We start from the raw sequence: 20,975 nt of genomic DNA on the forward strand, positions 1-20,975 counted from the left end.
CAAAATGCATATACAATGGAATCTATATCTCATAAACACACAATTAGATGAGTTTTGTCAAATGTGTATAACTGTCTAACTTAAACCACTTTGTAGTTATAGAATATTACTATTACCTTGGAAAGGTTCCTCATGGCCCTGTATAGTCAATCTGCAGCTCCCCCCAACCCTGAGACAATAATTGTTTTTTCACCATATGTTAGTTTTCCCTTTCTAGAAATCCATACGAATGGAATTATAAATTATATACTGTGTAAGACTTCTTTCATTATCTTTCCATGTTGCTGTGTGTATCACTATTTTTTTTTAGTTGCTGAGTAAAATTCCATTATATGAATATGCCACATGTTGGTCAATCCCATATTGATAAACACCTGACCCTTGTCCAGTTTTTGGGCTATTATGAAAAAAGCTGCAATGAATATTCATGGAAAAGTCTTGTTGTGAGCATATGTATTCATTCCTCTGAGAGATTTAGGAGTAAAATTCCCGGAATAGTTCTTGTCTCATATTTTCTCCAGCATGTGGTATAGCCAGTCTTTTAATTTTATCCATTCCATTTGGTACATAAAGGTATTTTATAGCATTTGAATCTGCATTGTCTTGATGATTACTGATATAGTACAATTTCTTGAGCTTTTTGGCCATTCGTAAATTTTTCTTTGTAAATTGGTGAAGTATTTTTTATACTGAATTGGCTTTTATTATGAACTGTAGGAGTCTGTGTATATCCTGGTTGTAAGGCCTTCATTATTATGTGTTTTATAGATATTTTCTTGCAGCTTGTGACTTGCTTATTTATTTCTTCTTTTAATGAGCAGAAATTTAACAATTTTTAAAGTCTATCTCTCCTGGTTATTGCTTTCTTTCTGTGTCTTGTTTGCACAAAACTTTTACTCAGCCAAAAGTCACAAAGATTTTCTTTCATATTTTCTTCTATAAGCTTTATATTTTTGATGTTACTTTCATATCTATGATTTATCTTTGGTTTATTCTTGTATGTATAATGAACAAAGTAACGTTGAGGTTGTTTTTTTCTGGAAGAGTATCTGGCACTATTTGTTGACTAGGTTTTACAATAAGTCTTGAATTTTGTATGTTATCCCTCAAATTTGTTCTTAATTTTTAAGATGACTTTAGGTACTATATATCTTCTCCAATTTCATATAAGTTTTAGACTTAGCTTATCAATTTTTATTTTTAAAAATATATGGTAGGATTATGACCAGGGTGACATTGAATCCATACATTATTTGAGGAGAATTGACATCTAAGAATGTTGTCTTCTAATTAATAAACATAATATGTATGTTCATTCATTTATTAAGTCTTTTTTTTTCTTTGTAATACAATATTTTGTATTTTTAGCATAGAGGTCATGTTTGTCTATTGCTAAAAATGTTTAGTGTGTTTCTAGTATTATAAGTGAAATTGTTCATTTTTAATTATATTTTCCATTTAATTTAATTTTCACATCAATTATTTGTTGCTAGTATATAAAAATATAATTATTTGAAATATTTATCTAGTATCCTGAAACTTGGCTAAATTATTAGTTTTAGGATTTTCTTAAAATAGGATTTTTCTAGATATATATCCTCTAAGTTTAGAATAGTTTTAATTTTCTGGTTTCCCAAATTTATGCTTTCTTTCTTCCTTTCTATTAATGTATTGCACTGCAATAGGGCCAACCAAACAATGTTAAATAGAACTGGTGAGAGTGGACCTCCTTGTCTTGTTCCCTATATAGGAAGAAATTCACTATTTCATTGGTAAATATGTTAGCTGGAGGTTTTTCTTAGATTTCTTTTGGCATTCAGGAACTCAGTTCTCAACGATAAGCAATGCTCTGGGCACCAATGGGGTATCCTGTGATTCCATTCAATCGGTCACTATCTACCTGGAGATAGCATCAGATTCCTTAGATTAAAGGTTCAGGTTTTGTTTTTGTTTTTAAGATTTTATTTATTTGAGGGGAACCTGGGTGGCTCATTCAGTTAGGCATCTGCCTTCAGTTTGGATTGTGTTCTTATGGTCCTGAATCAAGCCCCATGTGAGACTCTCTGCTCAGTGGGAAGTCTGCTTCTCTTTTGCTCTATCTTAAATGAATGAATAAATGAATGAATGAATGAATGAATGAATCATCTTTTAAAAAATGATTTTATTTATTTGAGAGAGAGTGAGACAGAGTATGAGTTGGTGGAGGGCCAGAGGGAGAGGGAGAAGCAGAATCTCCACTCAGAGGGGAGCCTGGGATCATGACTTGAGCCAAAGGCAGATGCTTAACCAATTGAGCCACCCACGTGCCCCTAAACATTCAATCTTATAAGACTGCTTTCCATTCCATCTTTAGATGCCAGTTCTAAGCCTACTACCTGTGCTTCCGACTGACTCTAAATCACAGGTTCCTATGACCCAGTCCCTCCTTGGGTTTGATTAATATGCTTAAGTGACTTGCAGAACTCAGAAAAACATTTTACTTACTAGATACTGGTATGTTACAAAGGGATATAACTCAGGAACCGCCAGGTGGAAGAGATGCATAGGGCAAGTTATGTGAGAATGGTGCAGAACTTCCATGCTTTCTTAGATCCCCACTCTCCTGAATCTTCTTGTATTCACCAACCCAGAAGCTCTCTGAACTACTTTTGGTTTTTATATGGAGGCATCATTGCTTGGGCACAATTGATTAAATCATTGGCCATTGGCAATTAATTCATCTTCTAGTCCTTCTCTTCTCCCCAGAGGTTAAAAGAGTGGGACTTAAAGTTCCAAACCTCTAATCATATGGTTGGCTGGCACTCAGCCTCCATACTTTGGTAAGATTCCTAAAGCCACCTCATTAACATAACAACACACACACACACACACACACACACACACACACACTCCCATCATTTAGGAAATTCCAAGGGTTTTAAGAACTTTGTGCCAGAAACAGGGACCAAGACCAAATATATATTTCTTCCTATAAATCATAATATTGCAGATGTCTTTATCAGGTTGAAAAGTTCCCTTCCATTCTATATGTATTGTTAGTTTTCATCATGAATCGTTACTGAATTTTGTCAAATGCTTTTTCTTCATCTATTGAAATAATCCCATTTGTTTTTTCATTTACTCTGTTTATATGTCACGATCTCTTTTACTCTGTCAAATTATAGTGGTTCATTTATTGTATATTTCTAGATTGGTTTTCTAAAAATTTATGGAGTTCTGCATCTATTTTCATGAAGAACCTTGATTTTTCATGTCTTCCAGGTTTACTATTGGGGCTGTGATTACCTCATAAAACAAATTAGAAAGTAATCCTTTCTTTTTTATTTTCTAAGAGTATGTGTAATTTTTTTTAAACTTAAATGTTTGGTTAAAACAGTAAAAAATATTTGACACTCAGTGTTTTTTGTGGAAAGGATTTTAAAAATTCAAGTACTTTTGGGGGTGCCTGGGTGGTTCAGTTGTTTAATTGTCTGACTCTAGATCTCAGCTCAGATCTTGATCTCAGGATCATGAGTTCAGGCCTCATGCTGGGCTCCAAACTGGGTGTGGAGCCTACTTAAAAAAAATTTGGGCGCACCTGGGTGGCTCAGTAGGTTGACATGGGACTCTTGATTTTGGTTCAAGTCCTAATCTCTGGGACATGGGATCCTTTGGGCTCCAGCTCAGCACGGAGTCTGCCTGACCCTCTCCTGCACCCTCTGCCCCTCCCTTCCTGCACCCCACACCGCTGCTCATGAGCACATGTGCATGTTCTCCCTATCTCTAAAGTGAATGTATAAAATCTTTATAAAGAAAAGAATTCAAGTACTTTAATAAATAAAGGACTATTCATATTTTCTGTTTCATCTTACTTCAGCTTTGGTATAAAATTTTCAAAGTATTTGCCCTTTTTTTCTGAACTGTTAAATATATTGGCATGAAACTGTCCTTCATATTACCTTATTTCTAATTTTTGTAAGCTTCTAGTGGTATTTCATTCCTTTCTGTTATTGGTAATTTTTTGCTCTCTTTTTTTTTGTGTGTGTGCTAAGTAGAATTAGCTAGGTAAGCAATTTTGTTGCTATTTTTAAATACTTTTTAGCTTAGGTAATGTCCTCTATTTTTTTCTATTTTCTATTTCTTTGATTTCTGTAACTATCTTCAATATATCCTTTCATCTACTTTGGCTTTATTTTCTCTTCTTTATTTTGCTTCTCTTTTTCTTCTTCTTAAGATGGAATCTTAACTCATTGATTGCATAACTTTTTCCTTTCTAATAAAACCATTTAACACTATAAATTTTTTCACTAAACAGTTTTTAATGCATTCCTTTGATATGTTATATATATATTTTTTTAATTTTTTAATTTTTATTTATTTATGATAGTCACACAGAGAGAGAGAGAGAGAGGCAGAGACACAGGCGGAGGGAGAAGCAGGCTCCATGCACCGGGAGCCTGATGTGGGATTCGATCCCGGGTCTCCAGGATCGCGCCCTGGGCCAAAGGCAGGCACCAAACCGCTGCGCCACCCAGGGATCCCGATATGTTATATTTTTATTTATACACAGATTGAAATGTTTCTAACTTCTTTTAGACTCAAGTGTTACTCTAAGTAACACATTCTTTTAACTCCTAAGTATTTGGCATTTTGCTGAGTATCTTATAGTTGTCTTTATGTCATATTATCATGTTTGCATTATTTGTAGCATGCATGTAAATAAACTTTAAAAGTTTGGTAATGTTATATATGTATATAAATACACAAATAAAACTTAGATCACAATATTAAAAATATTACTTTCTGACCCATTTCAGCGGGTCACTGTGGAATTCCAGAGCTCATTGTGAATGGTCAAGTTATTGGAGAAAATTATGGATACAGAGACACAGTTGTTTATCAATGTAATCCTGGTTTTCGATTGATTGGTTCTTCAGTGAGAATATGTCAACAGGATCACAATTGGTCTGGTCAGCTCCCATCCTGTGTGCGTAAGTAAGCATGGCAGAAGTAATTAGAAGCCTCTGGTCTCATATAATTACCGATATTTTTTTCTTAGGTAAGATAAACACAAACACACACATAAAACCATCCATAAAACCATTAAAATAGAAGAAAATATTAGAATGTTTGTTATTATTTATGTTTTATCTTAAAGACAAGAAAATAAGTTTAGCTATTTTAGTATTTAATATAAATTTATAGCAGTATTAGGTGTATTTTCCTATATAGAAGGTATATTCTTGACAAATTTTAACTTATAAGGATTTAATTTCTTGAGACCATTGTGCAGCAGCATCAATATTGTCATCATGTAATATTATGAAACTTCTTTTTTTATGAAACTTTTTATAGTGGAAAATACTTTGGATAATTTCTTTCTAATAATTATTATGCTATAGCTGTCACATCAAAATCGGATCCTGATGGAGTATAATTAGGGAAGAAAAAACTCATCAGACATGATATGAAGAACTATTGTTCTCATTTCAGTTCCATTACTAATTATATGAGCTAATACAGATCATTTAATCGCTCTAGGCCTTAATTCCCTTATATATAAAGTGAATGGTTAAAGGTATTAATAATTATCATCCCTTTTAGCTTCAAAATCCATCTTATTCTTAAATGCATCAAGAATACATGCACACATCTGATATAATTATATTTTCTCATAACAGTTTATATGAAATATTTAAAATTTATTTAAAAGTTTGCTTTAAAGCACACTTTTCATTATTTTAAGATTCCTACAAAATTGTGCAATGCTATGTAATTTGGAAATTGTTTCAATAATATCTCTCATTGTTTTATCAAAAATCTATCTGATCTTTCAAGTTAAAAGATCAGATATGAGCTCACACATGAAGAGTAAAGTGGGCTGTAAAATAAAAACTTTATTATTTTTTAAATACAGATGCTGTGCTCTGTGGTTTCTATGTGTATGGCATAGATTTGCCCATTGTACATTTATTATGACTGTAATAATACAAAAGTAATAGAGTTGAATATTGATAATTCTTTTGCTTTGCTTACTCCCTTGATTCTCCACCAACACACTGTGTTTCACATCACAATCTCTCCTATATTGTACCAGAAAGGCATTTATCAATTTGTTTCTTCTTTTTTTTCTTTCTTCTGATCATTTCCACCACAATTACTGAGATTTATATTAAAATTGGTCTTAGAAAATGAGAATAAACACATATGTTGTAACTTTAACATCATATGATCATACTATAGAGCTTTTGGAGCCTTCAAATAAATAATGCATGGGACTTTTAGCATGGATTCAGAGGAAATATTTCATTTACTCTTGACTAATTACATCCATATTTATAGATTTCAGTGTCAAATTCTAATTCAAGCAACACATATTTATTGAAGTTCTAGTTCCATGGAAAATACTTCCAGGTGTTGAAATTTAATAGAATAATAGACATAGAGTTAACAATATTACTTTTCTAAGATGTGTGTGTGTGTGTGTGTGTGTGTGTGTGTGTGTGTATGCCTGTCCATGCACTCATGTACACGTGGGCATGCACACATACACACACACAGACTGATGATTTAAAGTCAGCATAATATGCTTCAGTCTGTTCTAGATTTTTTTCCCTTTCATTTAGATTCAGGCATAGCTAACTAATACCACTGTTTTTCTTGTTGAATAATTGAGACTATAAAAGAAAATTGGCCCTTGGGGTAAAACTGGTTTCTTTATTGATAATTTTAACAAGAATAAGATGCAGTTAAATTTCCAAATGAGTAGGTTGACATTAACAATACAGCTGAAAAATAATTGCTCTTAGGTCATTTCAAATGTACTAAAAGTGACTATGGTTTTTCACTGTGGCCAATTATGAAGCACTATTACTGGAATTGCTCTGATTAATAGAGTGAGATATGCAATAAAACAGAAATACAGAGTGTTGGGGAAAAGCCTAACACTACATAAAATCTAAAATAGAACTATAACCCTAAAAACATTTAAGTATAGATACATTATTTCCAAACAAAATTGTGCAAAATTATCAAGTATCAATTGTGAGAAAATAAACCAGTAAGATTGATGGGTTTAGAGAGTGTTAATATTGATATCTCAAAATAGTAAGGAGAATTCTACTACACCATGCATTATTTTTATTATTTACATTATATAGTCCCATTAACTCTTCACACTTTGCTTAGCAATCTAGTATTCATAAAAATTAACAGCATAAATAATATTAAACTATTTCAAAATTAAATATAAAAAACCTACCTTTATGGGCTTTCAATTCATAAACTCAACTAGAAAAGGAAAATAGGTTCAATATCATTCCTTTCTGCTACCAACTAGTTACTTGAACTTCAGTCATTCCCTGATATCTTTGAATTCTAAACTGTTCCCTTGCAATAGTAAAAGTGCTTTAAATATATTTTCATATAAAAGTCGTCTTCTTTCTATGTTGTTTGAAATGATTAGCTGTCAAATGATAGCTGATAACCAAATACTCTGCTTTATGCTTTTCCTCTCCCCACCCCTTGCTATTAGCTGTTAGCTGTGGTCACCCTGGTAGTCCAATTTATGGAAGAACAAGTGGCAATGGATTCAACTTTAATGATGTGGTGACATTCTCTTGCAATATTGGATATGTTATGCAAGGACCAACAAAGGCACAGTGCCAGGCCAACAGACAGTGGAGCCATCCTCCGCCAGTGTGCAAAGGTAAACGTCTAATTATATTCCAGCACAGGGCACGGTGGTAATGTGGCTTTCTGTGAACACAGGGGACACCCCTTGAAACAACTCAGGCAGAATAATAGAAGTAGCTTTCAGCTAATAAAAGAAAAGGATTTAATATTGATGTCCTCTCATTAGCTATGCTTTCCTTTTTCCTTAGTTTTTATTTTATGTTTTTAAAAGTTAAAATTAGCAGGTTTTATTTGGGGGGGGGGCTTTACAAAATTTTAGCATGCAGTGCAATATTGGTTTCTGGAGTAGAATTTAGTGATTCATTACTTATATTCAACACCCAGTCTCATCACACAAGTACCTTCTTTGATACCCATCACCCATCTAGCCCATCCCCCACCCCGTTTCTCCATCTACCCTCAGTTTGTTCTCTGTTGTTAAAGAGTCTCTTATGGCTTATTTCCCTCTATGCTTTTTTCCCGTAGCCATATATTCATCTTTCTTAAATTCCACAATAGAATGAGATCATATGGTATTTGTCTTTCTCTGGCTGATTAATTTCACTTAGCATAATACACTTTAGCTCCGTCCACGTTATTTCAAATGACAAGAGTTCATCAAGAAAATGTATATATATATATACACATCTTCTTTATCCATTCATCAGTCGATGGACATTTGGGCTCTCTCTATAGTTTGGCTATTGTTTTCAATGCTACTATAGGGACGCCTGGGTGGTACAGCAGTTGAGTGTTTCTGCCTTTGGCCCAGGGCATGATCCCGGGATCTGGGATCGAGTTCAACATCAGGGTCTTTGCAGGGAGCCTGCTTATCCCTCAGCCTATGTCTCTGCCTCTCTGTTTCTGTGTCTGTCATGAATAAATAAATAAAAAATATTAAAAAAAAATAATAATGCTACTAAGAGCATTGGGGTTTGAGCAATTTGTTTGTTGTTGAGCATCTTGTCATTGTCTGTTGGCCATCTGTGTATCCTCTTTGGAAAAGTGTCTATTCATGTCTTCTGCCCATTTCCTAAGTGGATTATTTGTTTTTTGGGTGTTGAGTTGGTAAATTCTTCATATATTTTGAATACTAACCCTTTATCAGATACGTCATTTGCAAATATCTTCTCCCATTTAATAGGTTGCCTTTTAGTTTTATTGATTGTTTGCTTTGGTATGCACATTTTTATCTTGATAAAATCCCAAAAGTTCATTTATGCTTTTTTTCCCCCTTGCCTCTGGCAATGTGTCCAGTAAGGAGTTAGCAAGTTTTATTTTAACTGCTTAGCTCTGTTATCTTGTACCTATTTTATTGCTGCATATAAAAAGTCATTAAGATAATTTTACTTGTGGTTTGCTTTGTAATTAATGTAACTTATCTTTGGCATCATATTTTTAGAGACTGAGTCCTGAATTACTATGATGCCAACACTTGGAGTTTATTTACTGTTTTTTTTTTTCTATAGTAACAGATTAAAGAAATTTTTATTGTTTTTCCATTTGCAAAGAGGTATGATATAGTTCACTGTCTGATAAAGTACAACCAAATTATAATTTTTCTAAATTTTTTATGGTTTACAGCTTAAAGTATCATTCTTTACATCTGTACTTAATAGAATACTTATGGAGTTGCTATCCAAAAAATTTTGCCAAATGGTTTTCCTTTTTTCTATGTTTTCGACCACATGGATCTCACTTCATTATCTAGCCTGTGAATTAATTTTATTCCTGGAATCTTTGGTTTGTTTGATTAAATTAACCTTTGAAACTCCATTTCTAATGGAAATCTAAGTTCATCTATATTCATTACTCCAAACATAACTTGCAAAATTTGTCATTTGTTTAGTGGTGAACTGCTCTGATCCTGGAATTCCAGCCAATTCCAAAAGAGAAAGTAAAATAGAACATGGAAATTTCACCTATGGCACTGTGGTATTCTATGACTGCAATCCTGGATATTTCTTATTTGGATCTTCAGTTTTAATATGTCAACCAAATGGACAGTGGGACAAACCCTTACCAGAATGTATCAGTAAGTAGATAATGTGAATTCTTCCTTGAGAAAATGCTATGGAAGCAATATATATTTATTGTCTGATAAACTATCTAGAGCTATATATCAGAAAGCTCTTGTTTTTAAGTATTACTTTAGTTTAACTTTTTATTTTATTGTTTCATTTTTAAAAATATAGTTCCCTATATTCTTCCAATGCAATGCCCAAATGCCATTTTTATTACTATTCATGTGGTTCTTTGATTTTGAGTTTTGGTAAGGCAGATAGACTAGGAAAAGCAACATCTTTTATATTCTATGATATTACCATCCCATAAGAAGCAATTACATTTAGATTTTCTTTTGTATTAATATTTTAAATTTCATTGAAGACAATATTAGTCTTAATCTAAACGTCTACTAGGACTTTAGAATACTTAAAGATTTAGACAAATATGTTACTTAAAACTTACTGATTTAGACATTTATCATATTACAGACACATATACATACAAATGAGTAAATATTGATACACATTATCTTTCAAGTCTGTGAACATTTATTTGAGTGTATTTTGTCATGTGTTGGTTGTAGAATATAATAAGGTAAATTATAGCAGATATGCATAAAATTAGAATGTGTAGTAAGGGAATAATTTAACAGAAATAATTATGTGAGAACATAGAGAAATGAACTTGACTTTGAAATATTCAGTTAGTTATTAAGTTTCAACTATAGCTATGTCTCAAAATTGATGAATCATGTAAAGAAAAAGAAGAACTTTATAGATTGAAGGAGTAGTGTTCAAGAAATCATTGAACAAGTAATTTTTGGTTGTACTAAATTATAAAATTATTTTATGATAATGTTTTAATTAAAGGCACCTTATATTTACAGTGTGGGATTTTTAAAAAATATTGTGACATCATTCATGCACTAATGAAGAAACAAAACTTCATGTAGTGTTCATTAAATTTCAGCTTTGGTAGCAAATAATTCAATTGATCTTTTACTTAAAATGTATTTCACTTCTTTTTTGTAGACAGTCTGGTCTAATAGTTGACTAATTCACTTGACTTGGTGTCACTATAGCATTAAAGTTAAAAAAATCTTTCATAAGATATGTAAACGTGAACTTCTTCAGATTATCCTAGCTCTCATACTTTTAGCCTTTCTCTGTTTCCTATAGTATCTCTGGCATTTTGCAAAGCACTCAAGGTTTTTTGTTAAGTTTATATCCCCTTATGTGGTGATTAAAACTCTGGAGTCCTATTGCACTCAGTATTTTTCCAAGTTATAACTAAAAAGCGGTACACAGTTAGTTGCCAAGCTACCTCTAGGTTATAAAGAAAATTCTACAATGCACTAGTATTTGATTCTGCTATGGTTAGTAGTGTTTTAGTTAACTAGCTACTGAGTATTTTGTACAGCATGATTTATTCATTACTGGCTAGGAATGGAATTATTCTAGACTGCATTATTAGATTGTGTGTCACATATCTATCTTCATTGCCTCTCTTTTACCTTCAGAATTCTGTCCTTTTAATTTCTGTGTGGGCTTATTTTGAATCCTATAAAGCATTGTAGGTCCTTACCTAGATGATTCACATTACTCCTCTCTCTAGCTTGCATATCCTTGTTCAGGCACATACACACTTTAAACCCATGCATATATGCATATAAACACACACTCACCACCCCCACATATAATAGACTTATACTCACTCATAGATGCTTACTTACCATGTTCCTGCTAAACATGGTGAGTGGGTTAACAGGATTGCTCATGTAGCTGTAACTTCCATTTTGTTTTTGAAAAGCCAACTTTAACATGGACTTTTGACTTCTGGAGACTAGGTATATTTGAAGAGATAATTTATTTCTGATTTATTTTATAAAGCATGGTGCAGGTTGTTCGATAGGAGATATAAAAAAATTTTATATTCAATAATTATGTATTGTAGTGATTGACTGTGGACACCCTGGCGTTCCTCCTAATGCAGTCCTGTCTGGTGAGAAGTACACCTTTGGGTCCACTGTTCACTATTCCTGCACAGGAAAGCGTACCCTTCTAGGCCAGTCATCAAGGACTTGCCAATTAAATGGCCATTGGAGTGGATCACAGCCTCATTGTTCAGGTACCTCTTGGAAAATTGGACAATGTGGGTTGGAAGTTACATTATTAAGTAGTATTATTACTAGGAATATATACACAAAACAATAAAAAGAGATAAAATAATTCGTTTTTGAAAATCTCATGAAAGAAGCTGGAACATAGTTTATACATGTATTTGAATACTACTTAAGGCAATATAAATTTAGAACATAAATTAATACTCCTCTAATAGATGTTAAATTACAGGTATATGTTTTGAACTGCATTGTAGGAAACATAATTAACTGGTTTTAGGATGCTACTGTGTATATAGTGCATTTGTTCATTAAAATGAACTGTTCCATTTTAGCAGATGCAAAATGTTGTTGCAAGAGTTTTGGTTACAGCTCAGTTCTATTAAACTTTCTACACAGTCCATTGCTTAATAGTATACTTTTAAAATAAAGCCCAAAATGTTTGAAAGTAAACTAAGCCAAGTTTTATGAAAGATACTTCTCTATCTTAATTTTCCTTGTTGTTAATAGGCAATATATAACTCCTGAGCTTCTGTAACCCCAATAGAATTATCTTATAATAAATGAATATTAAGGCTATTTAAAATTAAAAATTTGCTTGCAGAGTATTTAATAATTTTTCTTTTGAGCTGTTTAAGCCATTGCTCTTCTTAACAAATATCAATTAAGTTTTAGATCTGTGTTGTCTCCCTATTTGATACTATTTATTGTATTCACTTTTACCCATAGAATAGTTGTTGGTGTTAATGTTTCTGCCTGTTTTTAATTCATATATTGCCCATCATTTTTATATTATTTTATCTCTGTGGAGATCATGTGATGACTTACTAGAAGTTGTTTTACATTGTTTTCCCTATAGAAGTAAAAGTTTTGAAATGGTTACTTATTTCAGAATCTCCTGGTTATTAGTGATTAACCTTGTGAAGTGACTGCTTGGGACTTCAAATTTAATCTACAGATTTAAAAAAAAAACTATTAGTTCTAATGTGACTATAAAACTGATTTTAATGAGAATTAAACCTTCTATCTTGGAGTAACTCCTAGTTAATTCAGATAACCGATTGTGCATTAAAACATAAACTTATATGCATACATCCCAGTGTATTAGGAAACTGCTACTGAATTACAAAAAAAATATGCACAGAGATATTTAAAAGTGAAATAGTTATCTTAAAGTTTTGTGTGATTAATATAACATCACATGAAAATGAGGAAGTATGAAAGATCCCAAATACACCAGGCATGTTAAAGTTTTGTGTGATTAATATAACATCACATGAAAATGAGGAAGTATAAAGGATTCCAAATACACCAGGCATGTCAAAAAAGGCATCTAGACAAATAGTATTTTCAGTGTGTATGTCTTCAACTTTCTCTCTCTCTCTCTCAACATATAATAATACTGTGGCAACTGTGATTAGAATTATTTAAGACATGATAAAGGAACTGAATAAATCCTTAATACTAAAATTAAAAGATGAATACCTAGTCATGAACAAAATCCTTATTAGAACTTAAGCCAGAATTTTCATCTTTGTTTACAATTTATTTTTATGTTTTCATATTGGAAAAGATACAATTCATTTATCTTTGGTCAACGGCCATTGGTAGAGAAAATCAGGGGGTGACATTTTAGGCTACAGGAAATACTATATTGTAGCAATTACATTTTCCAGCACATTACAATTCTAATTTAACACACAAAAAAGATTTTCAGCAATTAGGAAAGTCAGAGAAAGAAACATGCAAATTACCAAGTTCAGTTTTTAATGTTAGTTTCATAAATCCATTGTCATTTGAGCTCCTAGTACCATCATTTGTAAGTTTTCCATTAACTTAGTTATTAGCCAGGCTTTGGAAATACTAATGAAATGTCCTTAACCTGTTTAATAGGCCCCATATCACCGATATGGAAAGAGACTGCAACTATACTCTGCAACTGTTTTCTTTTTCATTTAGGCTTTTTTAATAACTGGAGTCAGATGAAAATGTCAATTATGATTTTACCCATTCAACCTGTCATATTAAAACACAGCATGCACGAAAACAAAAACCTACAAGAATGTTGGACTAAATCATGAACATAGGAAATGTTTAATGAAATAAATTAACTTGAACTGTACTGAATTTCAGGTGATGCTACTGGTACATGTGGGGATCCAGGTACTCCTGGGCATGGTTCTAGACAGGAAAGTGATTTCAGAACCAAAAGTTCTGTACGTTTTGCTTGTGATACTGGTTATATCCTTCATGGCTCAGAAGAACGAACATGTTTAGCCAACGGCAGTTGGACTGGAAGGCAACCAGAATGCAAAGGTAATCTAAGCAGAAAATAAATATATTAAATTGGAATTTAATGTGTATCCAAATTCAGTTGGTTACTACAGATGAAATTACTCCTACTCATATGTCCTGTTCGCAACCATGGAAAAAAGGCAGTGGTATTCCAGTTTTACTGAAATCATCCTATAAGAGAACTATGATAGGTAATAATTATTTAAAAAATATTTCAAGGGCTATTTATACACAAGCATTGTTCACATCATAACAAATATCTCAATTAGAGAAGTTAAAAATATTTGTTAGAAGGGTTTATTTTTTTCCTTTTATCACAGTGCTTCACATTAGAGACACTATCAGGGAAAAGGAATAGATTGTTCTTAACATTACCTCAAGATCTGTTTCAGTTTTCAGGTTTGTAGAAATAGAAAAATATAGAAGATGCCTAAATATAAATGAGATTTTTATTTATTGAGTACAGTTGTTAGCAGCTAGAATCCTTAAAATTTTCAGTGTTTGAGTAAAATTGTTAATCATTCTGACTGGCTCAAAGGTAACATAATTAAATCTTTACCAATTGACTAGAAAATGAAATGTTGCTGAAAAACTATCCTTAAATTTAAATAGTTATTTTTGAGGTGACTTTAGTGCATAAACTAAACTTGCAAAGGTATTTATGAAATTGGTTTGATGTTATACCAAATGTATTGGTTTTACAAATAGGAAATAATTCCAAATAGAACCTTTTTGACAGTTTCTTGATTGATCATATTTCAGATACTTTTTATGATGTTTGAAATTAATGTCCATATTTTAGGAAAGATAGTCATCTTTTTTTTTTAACTTTGCCAAATTTAATCCTAATTAAAGGAGACTTGTAGCTTAGTTGCTATTATAGGGAAATGAGTTGAGAAACAATATTGCTGAGCAAAAAACAATAAGAAGCATATTTCTCAAACTTACTTTCCAAAGGAAAAATCTGTATAATTATATTGTACATGACATGAGTCATACTAAGCCATTCCTTTGTTCAGCTGAGCTGCAAAAAATGTTTTAGATGAAATGTGTGATGCTGACCTTGTTTTGTTAGTATGCACATTATAGATAAAGAACCAGGAGTTATAGCAAATATAACAATTAACATTTTTCTAATTGATGGAACTCATACAAACCATTTAGAAAAACAGTTTCTAGTAGATGAATGGACAGAGGAAATGAACAGAAAATATAGAAGAGCCAAAAAAAAATGCAACGTATAGAAAAAAATTCTACATAACTAGTAATCAGAAAATTATATTCAATGTCAAAGCATCTTTTTTCATCTGCTTTAAAATGAAATTCTGCTGTATGTGCAGCAAAACTAGAACTTTAAAACATTTCTAGAGGTTTTTTCATTGTTATAATATTTTAGGGTAATTTTTAATAATTTAGGTAATAAAGATACATATTTATTCATAAAATATATATATAGCTTTGATTTATTTATTAACTTTTAAGGATTTTATCCTCTAAGGAAAATAAAAGTATTAAAGAAAATACATAATTGTAGATGATGCAATTTTATATTTTTAATTGATTATGACTAGCAACAACTGCAAAGATTTTCAAAATACAGGAGAAATATTACATAAGTAGCTGTATATTTACATGATATCAATAAAATATTATCAATATAAAGTAATAGAATAAAGGCCATAAGAAAATGTAAATCATGCAAAACTTAGTTCAAAATTAAGATTCAGAATTATGCACTCTGGTAAAATCATGTAAAATTATATTTATTTGAGACAAAGTATAAAACGTAGTACACAAAAGAAGAGAGTGGTGGAATTTGTAGTATTTTTATTCTCAATTCCAAAGTTTTTATAATATTATATTACTTTAGTAACAATAAAATGTAAAAGCTTTCATAGAATGTATGGGTGTGATGAATGAAACACACGTGAAAACACACATTTAACACACGTAAATGTGTTAAAATAACTTAATATATAGAAAAATACAAATTTAAAGAATATAGCATTTTGGCAAACTAACAAGGATTTTTAAAATTATGGTGCATGATGTTGCAGAAGATGTGTGAAAACAAGCAAACTTTTTTACACTATAGATACAAGTGCATATTATACCTTGGGGAAGTCTATATATACTTCAAAAAATTAAAAATATTTTTCAAAAATAAAAATTATCCAAATATTCCACTTCCAGAAATTTATCTTAAAAATACCATATGATATCACTTATATTTGGAACTTAAGAAACAAAACAAATGATCATGGTGGGAGAAGGGAGAGGAAAACCAAGAAACAGACTTAACTCTAGAGCACAAACTGATGATTACCAGAGGGGAGGTTGGGAGGTGGGTTGGGTTGATGGGGATTAAGGAGAGCACCTGTTGTAATGAGCACTGGGTGTTGTATGGAAGTGGTGATCACTAAATTGCACACCCAAAACTAATGTTATACTGCATGCTAACTAATTGGATTTATATAAAAACTTTTAAAAAATTAGACCAATGTACACACTTGTCTATATAAGCTAGAGTATAATATAACTATATTATTAATGCTTTTCAAACCGTTCTTGTGTTGTGTCAAGGGTCATGATACATAATAAATAAATATGACCAGATTGTTATCTTAGGCAGGTACTAATAAATATAGAAGAGAGTAATTACTCTTGACAACGGACAAAAATGTTTATTATATCATATGGTTTCCTGAAAATATTACCTGGAGTTTGACTTTGCTGTATATGTATGAAATGTGTAAGTTTCCTACATGCACATACACACAAATATACAAAAGAATAACAAAGGAATGGCAAAATTGAATAAGATGCAGAAAGTGATATAGATAATACTTTTGAAACTGTAAGTACATTTCATGTTGATAAAGATAACCTTAAATTCTATAAAGTACTAAAATACCTTCTTATATTATACCAAATTTAGTGTTACATTTGATACAGACTTGCTCTTAAGTATCTTAAAAATTCACTTACAGAATTAATGGCAAATAGTTAAACATAATACAGGATAATTAATCATATAAGGCATTTGTGTTTGTGACTCATGTTTAGACTGTGTTACAAACAATGCAAAACATTCATAGAATTTGGTTACTTTATTTTTATTCAGTTTATTTTTTGGACACCTTAGCCCAGAAATAGAGATAATAAAGTTTCAGTGCAAATCAGTTATATGCTTATGTAAATAAAAATATACATGGATGTTTATAATACTTAAATTGCTTATTTTATATCTATCCTCTTAGAAAAATCTCTGTTGCATCTTGTTGTTACATCTGCTCCAGTTTTGCATGAGTTGTTTTTTAGGCAGACCTTCTTAAGATCCTTCTTTGGAAGATTTCATAGTACCCAAAGACAATGCTCAAGTAATGGCTTTTGTTTAGTTTTGACTGTGGGACCCAGGAATTTAACAAAAATCCCCTGCCCCTGGACAAGCAGAGCAGGACTAACTACATTTTGTGCTGCACCTGCCACCTCCTGTATGACCCCCACATGACCTGCTTATTGCTTAAGGTGCTGCCCCACCTTAGTCAAGCCGCTGGGCACACCCTTACCAGAAATCGGCTCATGACAATGTAACTCTGCCTTGTGCCCGCCAAAACTGCGCGCCAATTCTGACCAAAGTAATAGGCCAGCTCAAATGGATACTATAGGGTAAAATGTAATTCAATTGGCCACCTGTGTGTGGACCAACATGACTGTGCAACTTTCTGCATGTTATAATCCCATTGGCCACTGGCTCCTATAAAGCTGCTATGCCTCTTAGCCTCGGGGTCCAAGTCCCTGCTCCCCTGTGTCATCAGGTATACTTGGACCCAAGCTCTAGCTTGTAAATAAACCCTCGAGTGTTTGCATCAGTGTCAGCTCCTTGGTGGTTTCTCGGATTCGCAATCTTGGGCACAACATGACCAAAGTTACTACTAACAAAAGTCTTAAAAGAATAGCTGTTGGATGATTTGCATCCCACTAATTAATCTAATAGAATTAACATAAATTCATCTTGAATTTCAACTATTTATAAAAGATAATCCAATGCTTATTTTAGATTTTATAGCTCCTTTGGATAATTTGAAGCCACACTTTAGTCATTTGTTTTTGTGAGAGGAACTCTAAAACCTTTATATATGCACTCTTACCCATCTTGCTTTATTTATAGCTGTACAGTGTGGAAACCCAGGAACGACGGCCAATGGAAAAGTCTTTCGGATTGATGGCACAACGTTTTCCAGTTCAGTTATTTATTCCTGTATGGAAGGATATATCCTTTCTGGACCTTCAGTTAGACAGTGCACAGCCAATGGAACGTGGTCTGGAACTTTGCCTAACTGTACAAGTAAGTTTCTTCTCATTGTTTTAAACTATCACCAGTTATGTGAAAAAATATTTGAATATATAAATTTGTATGTATGTTTTGTAAATTAATCAAATCATGTGAGATTGTGAAGACTGATATTGTCTTTCAAATTAAAAGGTGGTAGTTGTATTATAGTTAGAAGGCACATGAGTGACTTTAAGAATCAGTTGACTTACCAAGGTACTCCATTGGCAGAGGAAAGAGGAGCCACAGAATGTCAGTGCTGTTAAATGTAATTTAACAGTTTTTTTAAAGAATGGAGATGAATTATCAGCTGTAATCAAGATCAAATATCCAAGAAAACAATTATATTTTGTCAATCTAACACATATCAATAACTGACTTGGTTTTAAAATTTGTAAATGAGAAACACATTGCTCCAGGACTCAAAAAGATATTGGCTTTTGTCAGTTTTTTTTGTTTGTTTGTTTTTGTTCTTTTAACATTATGATGTTGCAAAGGTCAATAGTTGTTCTTCAGTGTCAGTGGTGGAGCAGCCCTTGGCTGATGTGATACTGACCAGAAATCAACTGAAAAGACAATCCTTATGCTGTGTGTGGGCCAGTGACCCATTCCCCTACTTTTAATAATTTAGCTCTTTTGTGAGTACTTGTATCTGAATGACTGGCTAAATGAATCACCCCAGAGGAGGATGCCATCAAAGTCATGTCGCATCATATCTGCGTAGCTGGAGAAAGTCACTCGTAGTTACTATCTGGCCTGCAAAGATTGTGTGTAATGACAAGGCTATTCAGGTGCCACATGTGTATTGTGTCTTTTAAAAGGTGAAGGCTGTAACTAGGAGACTATTGAAATAAGCACTGAATAGAACATATTAGCCACATCTATAATAGCAGAACACTTGCCAGTTGTTGATTGGAGTCGGTAAAAATATTCCTGGCCCTATGTCAGCCCCAGATATTGTTACATCAATCTTTTGGTAATTCTTTACCTGACCTTGGGAAGGTCCTCACAAACTGATCAGTATTTTGATGAATACTCAAGGACCTCTCTCTAGATCTCGCTCTCTCTCTCTCTCTCTCTCTCTCTTTTTTTTTTTTTTCTGTACATGTTCTCTCTGGTACTCTGTCTCAGACTCTATCCATTTTGTTGTCTCCTGACTTGTAGATCCATATCTTCAACTCAGGGAGTCAGCCGGGCTCCACATGGGATTCTCCTCCCATGCCAAAGACTGGAAATTCTCTTACCACAGTAAGATGGGGCAATTGTAGGACTCACCTCATTTGTTTTGTCTCTCAAGGATCACTGTGCTTCTGTGCTTTAATGCCCAATGGAACCTGGTCTTTCTCTCTTTCTTTCTTGCTTGCTTGTTGCTTTTTTCTGGTTGTTTCAAATGGAGAATAAATTCTCCTTGATTTCTCCGTGTTTAAGGAAAGAAATTCTTTTGCTTACTTTGAAAATGTGCCAATTTTTTGTGATAGTGAAAAATCTAACAATTACCAAATATGCTTTACTGTTTCCATAAAACACTACCCCATTTGAGCCTTTATAACTGTATTCCAGGATCTTTTAATCATCAGCTCAAATGACACATTTGGTTAAGCCTTCCCAAGACATTTCTTCCTCATATCCCTTTTAACTGAAAGGGATATCTCCATTATGTTTAACTTTTTTTTTCCCCCAATGGCAATGACTTACACTGCTAAACAGTAAACTTCATAGGACAGTAGTAACCAGGTCTATTTATTTCTCTAACTTTGTAGGGTGGAACATAGAACCACAGAACCAAATATATGAGTGGCTAAGTAATTACTTGTTGACTGATGAAATGTCTCATTTACGATTTAACTATTAGTATACATAACTTATAATTTCCCTACATCTTAAAATGTTTGCAGAGAGGGCTTATAATTTTGTAGATAACATGGCACAAGTTTCTGGAATATAGTATGCATTTAACATACAATTATCAAAAAGACTGAAATAATGAGTAACTCAGAGTAAAGAAAATCTGCTAAATAACACATATTTTTTCCACAAAATAACAATTTAATTTAGTCACGGATAAATACCTAAGTCTTTTATTTAAGATGTTTTACAATTTTGCTAAAGATAAATAAACATATTTCAGTTTTTGAGACTGAAAATTGCATTTTTGGATTGTCTTCATTTTTCCTTAGAAATTCTAAATCAAGTTAAATATCACCTAATTCAAGACAGATTGGTTGCAAATAACATATCAAAAATATAAAGAAAGTTTCTTTCCTTATTTCAGTTCTCCAAGGGGAAATATTGTGTTAAATAAGGTATTTTGAGCATTAGCTTTTAAATGATGAATCACTATTAAATTAAAAGCTGAGAATTGGTAATAGTTGACTCACTTGATAGGCAAAAAAGTGCCAACAGCCCAGTAGCAATCCGAACCAAAAACAAAGCCAAAAATATCCCTGAAAGAGGAGCACAGAGAGAGGTTTCAATGGAAATCAAAATAGGCTGAACTTCTACAATTAAAGACTCTAACATATTGATAATGCTTATATGTGGTGGTCAAACTGAATTTCAACCACTGAC

At 32.4% G+C, this 20,975-nt stretch overlaps 1 protein-coding gene across 3 annotated transcripts in view; it reads left to right on the plus strand.

Moving 5' to 3' along the window:
- The window catches only part of CSMD3 (CUB and Sushi multiple domains 3), a 1,188,176-nt gene that overhangs the window by 1,114,651 nt on the left and 52,550 nt on the right, over positions 1-20,975 (plus strand). For all 3 annotated transcript variants that reach the window (XM_041769740.1, XM_041769741.1, XM_041769742.1), the window contains 6 exons: positions 4,797-4,970; positions 7,514-7,687; positions 9,503-9,688; positions 11,614-11,787; positions 13,913-14,095; positions 18,246-18,422. In XM_041769740.1, coding sequence (XP_041625674.1) covers positions 4,797-4,970; positions 7,514-7,687; positions 9,503-9,688; positions 11,614-11,787; positions 13,913-14,095; positions 18,246-18,422 — 1,068 coding nt within the window. The remainder of the gene's footprint in view (positions 1-4,796; positions 4,971-7,513; positions 7,688-9,502; positions 9,689-11,613; positions 11,788-13,912; positions 14,096-18,245; positions 18,423-20,975) is intronic.

Source organism: Vulpes lagopus, chromosome 9 (assembly GCF_018345385.1).
Source record: "Vulpes lagopus strain Blue_001 chromosome 9, ASM1834538v1, whole genome shotgun sequence".
In the NCBI taxonomy this organism is placed as follows: domain Eukaryota; kingdom Metazoa; phylum Chordata; class Mammalia; order Carnivora; family Canidae; genus Vulpes; species Vulpes lagopus.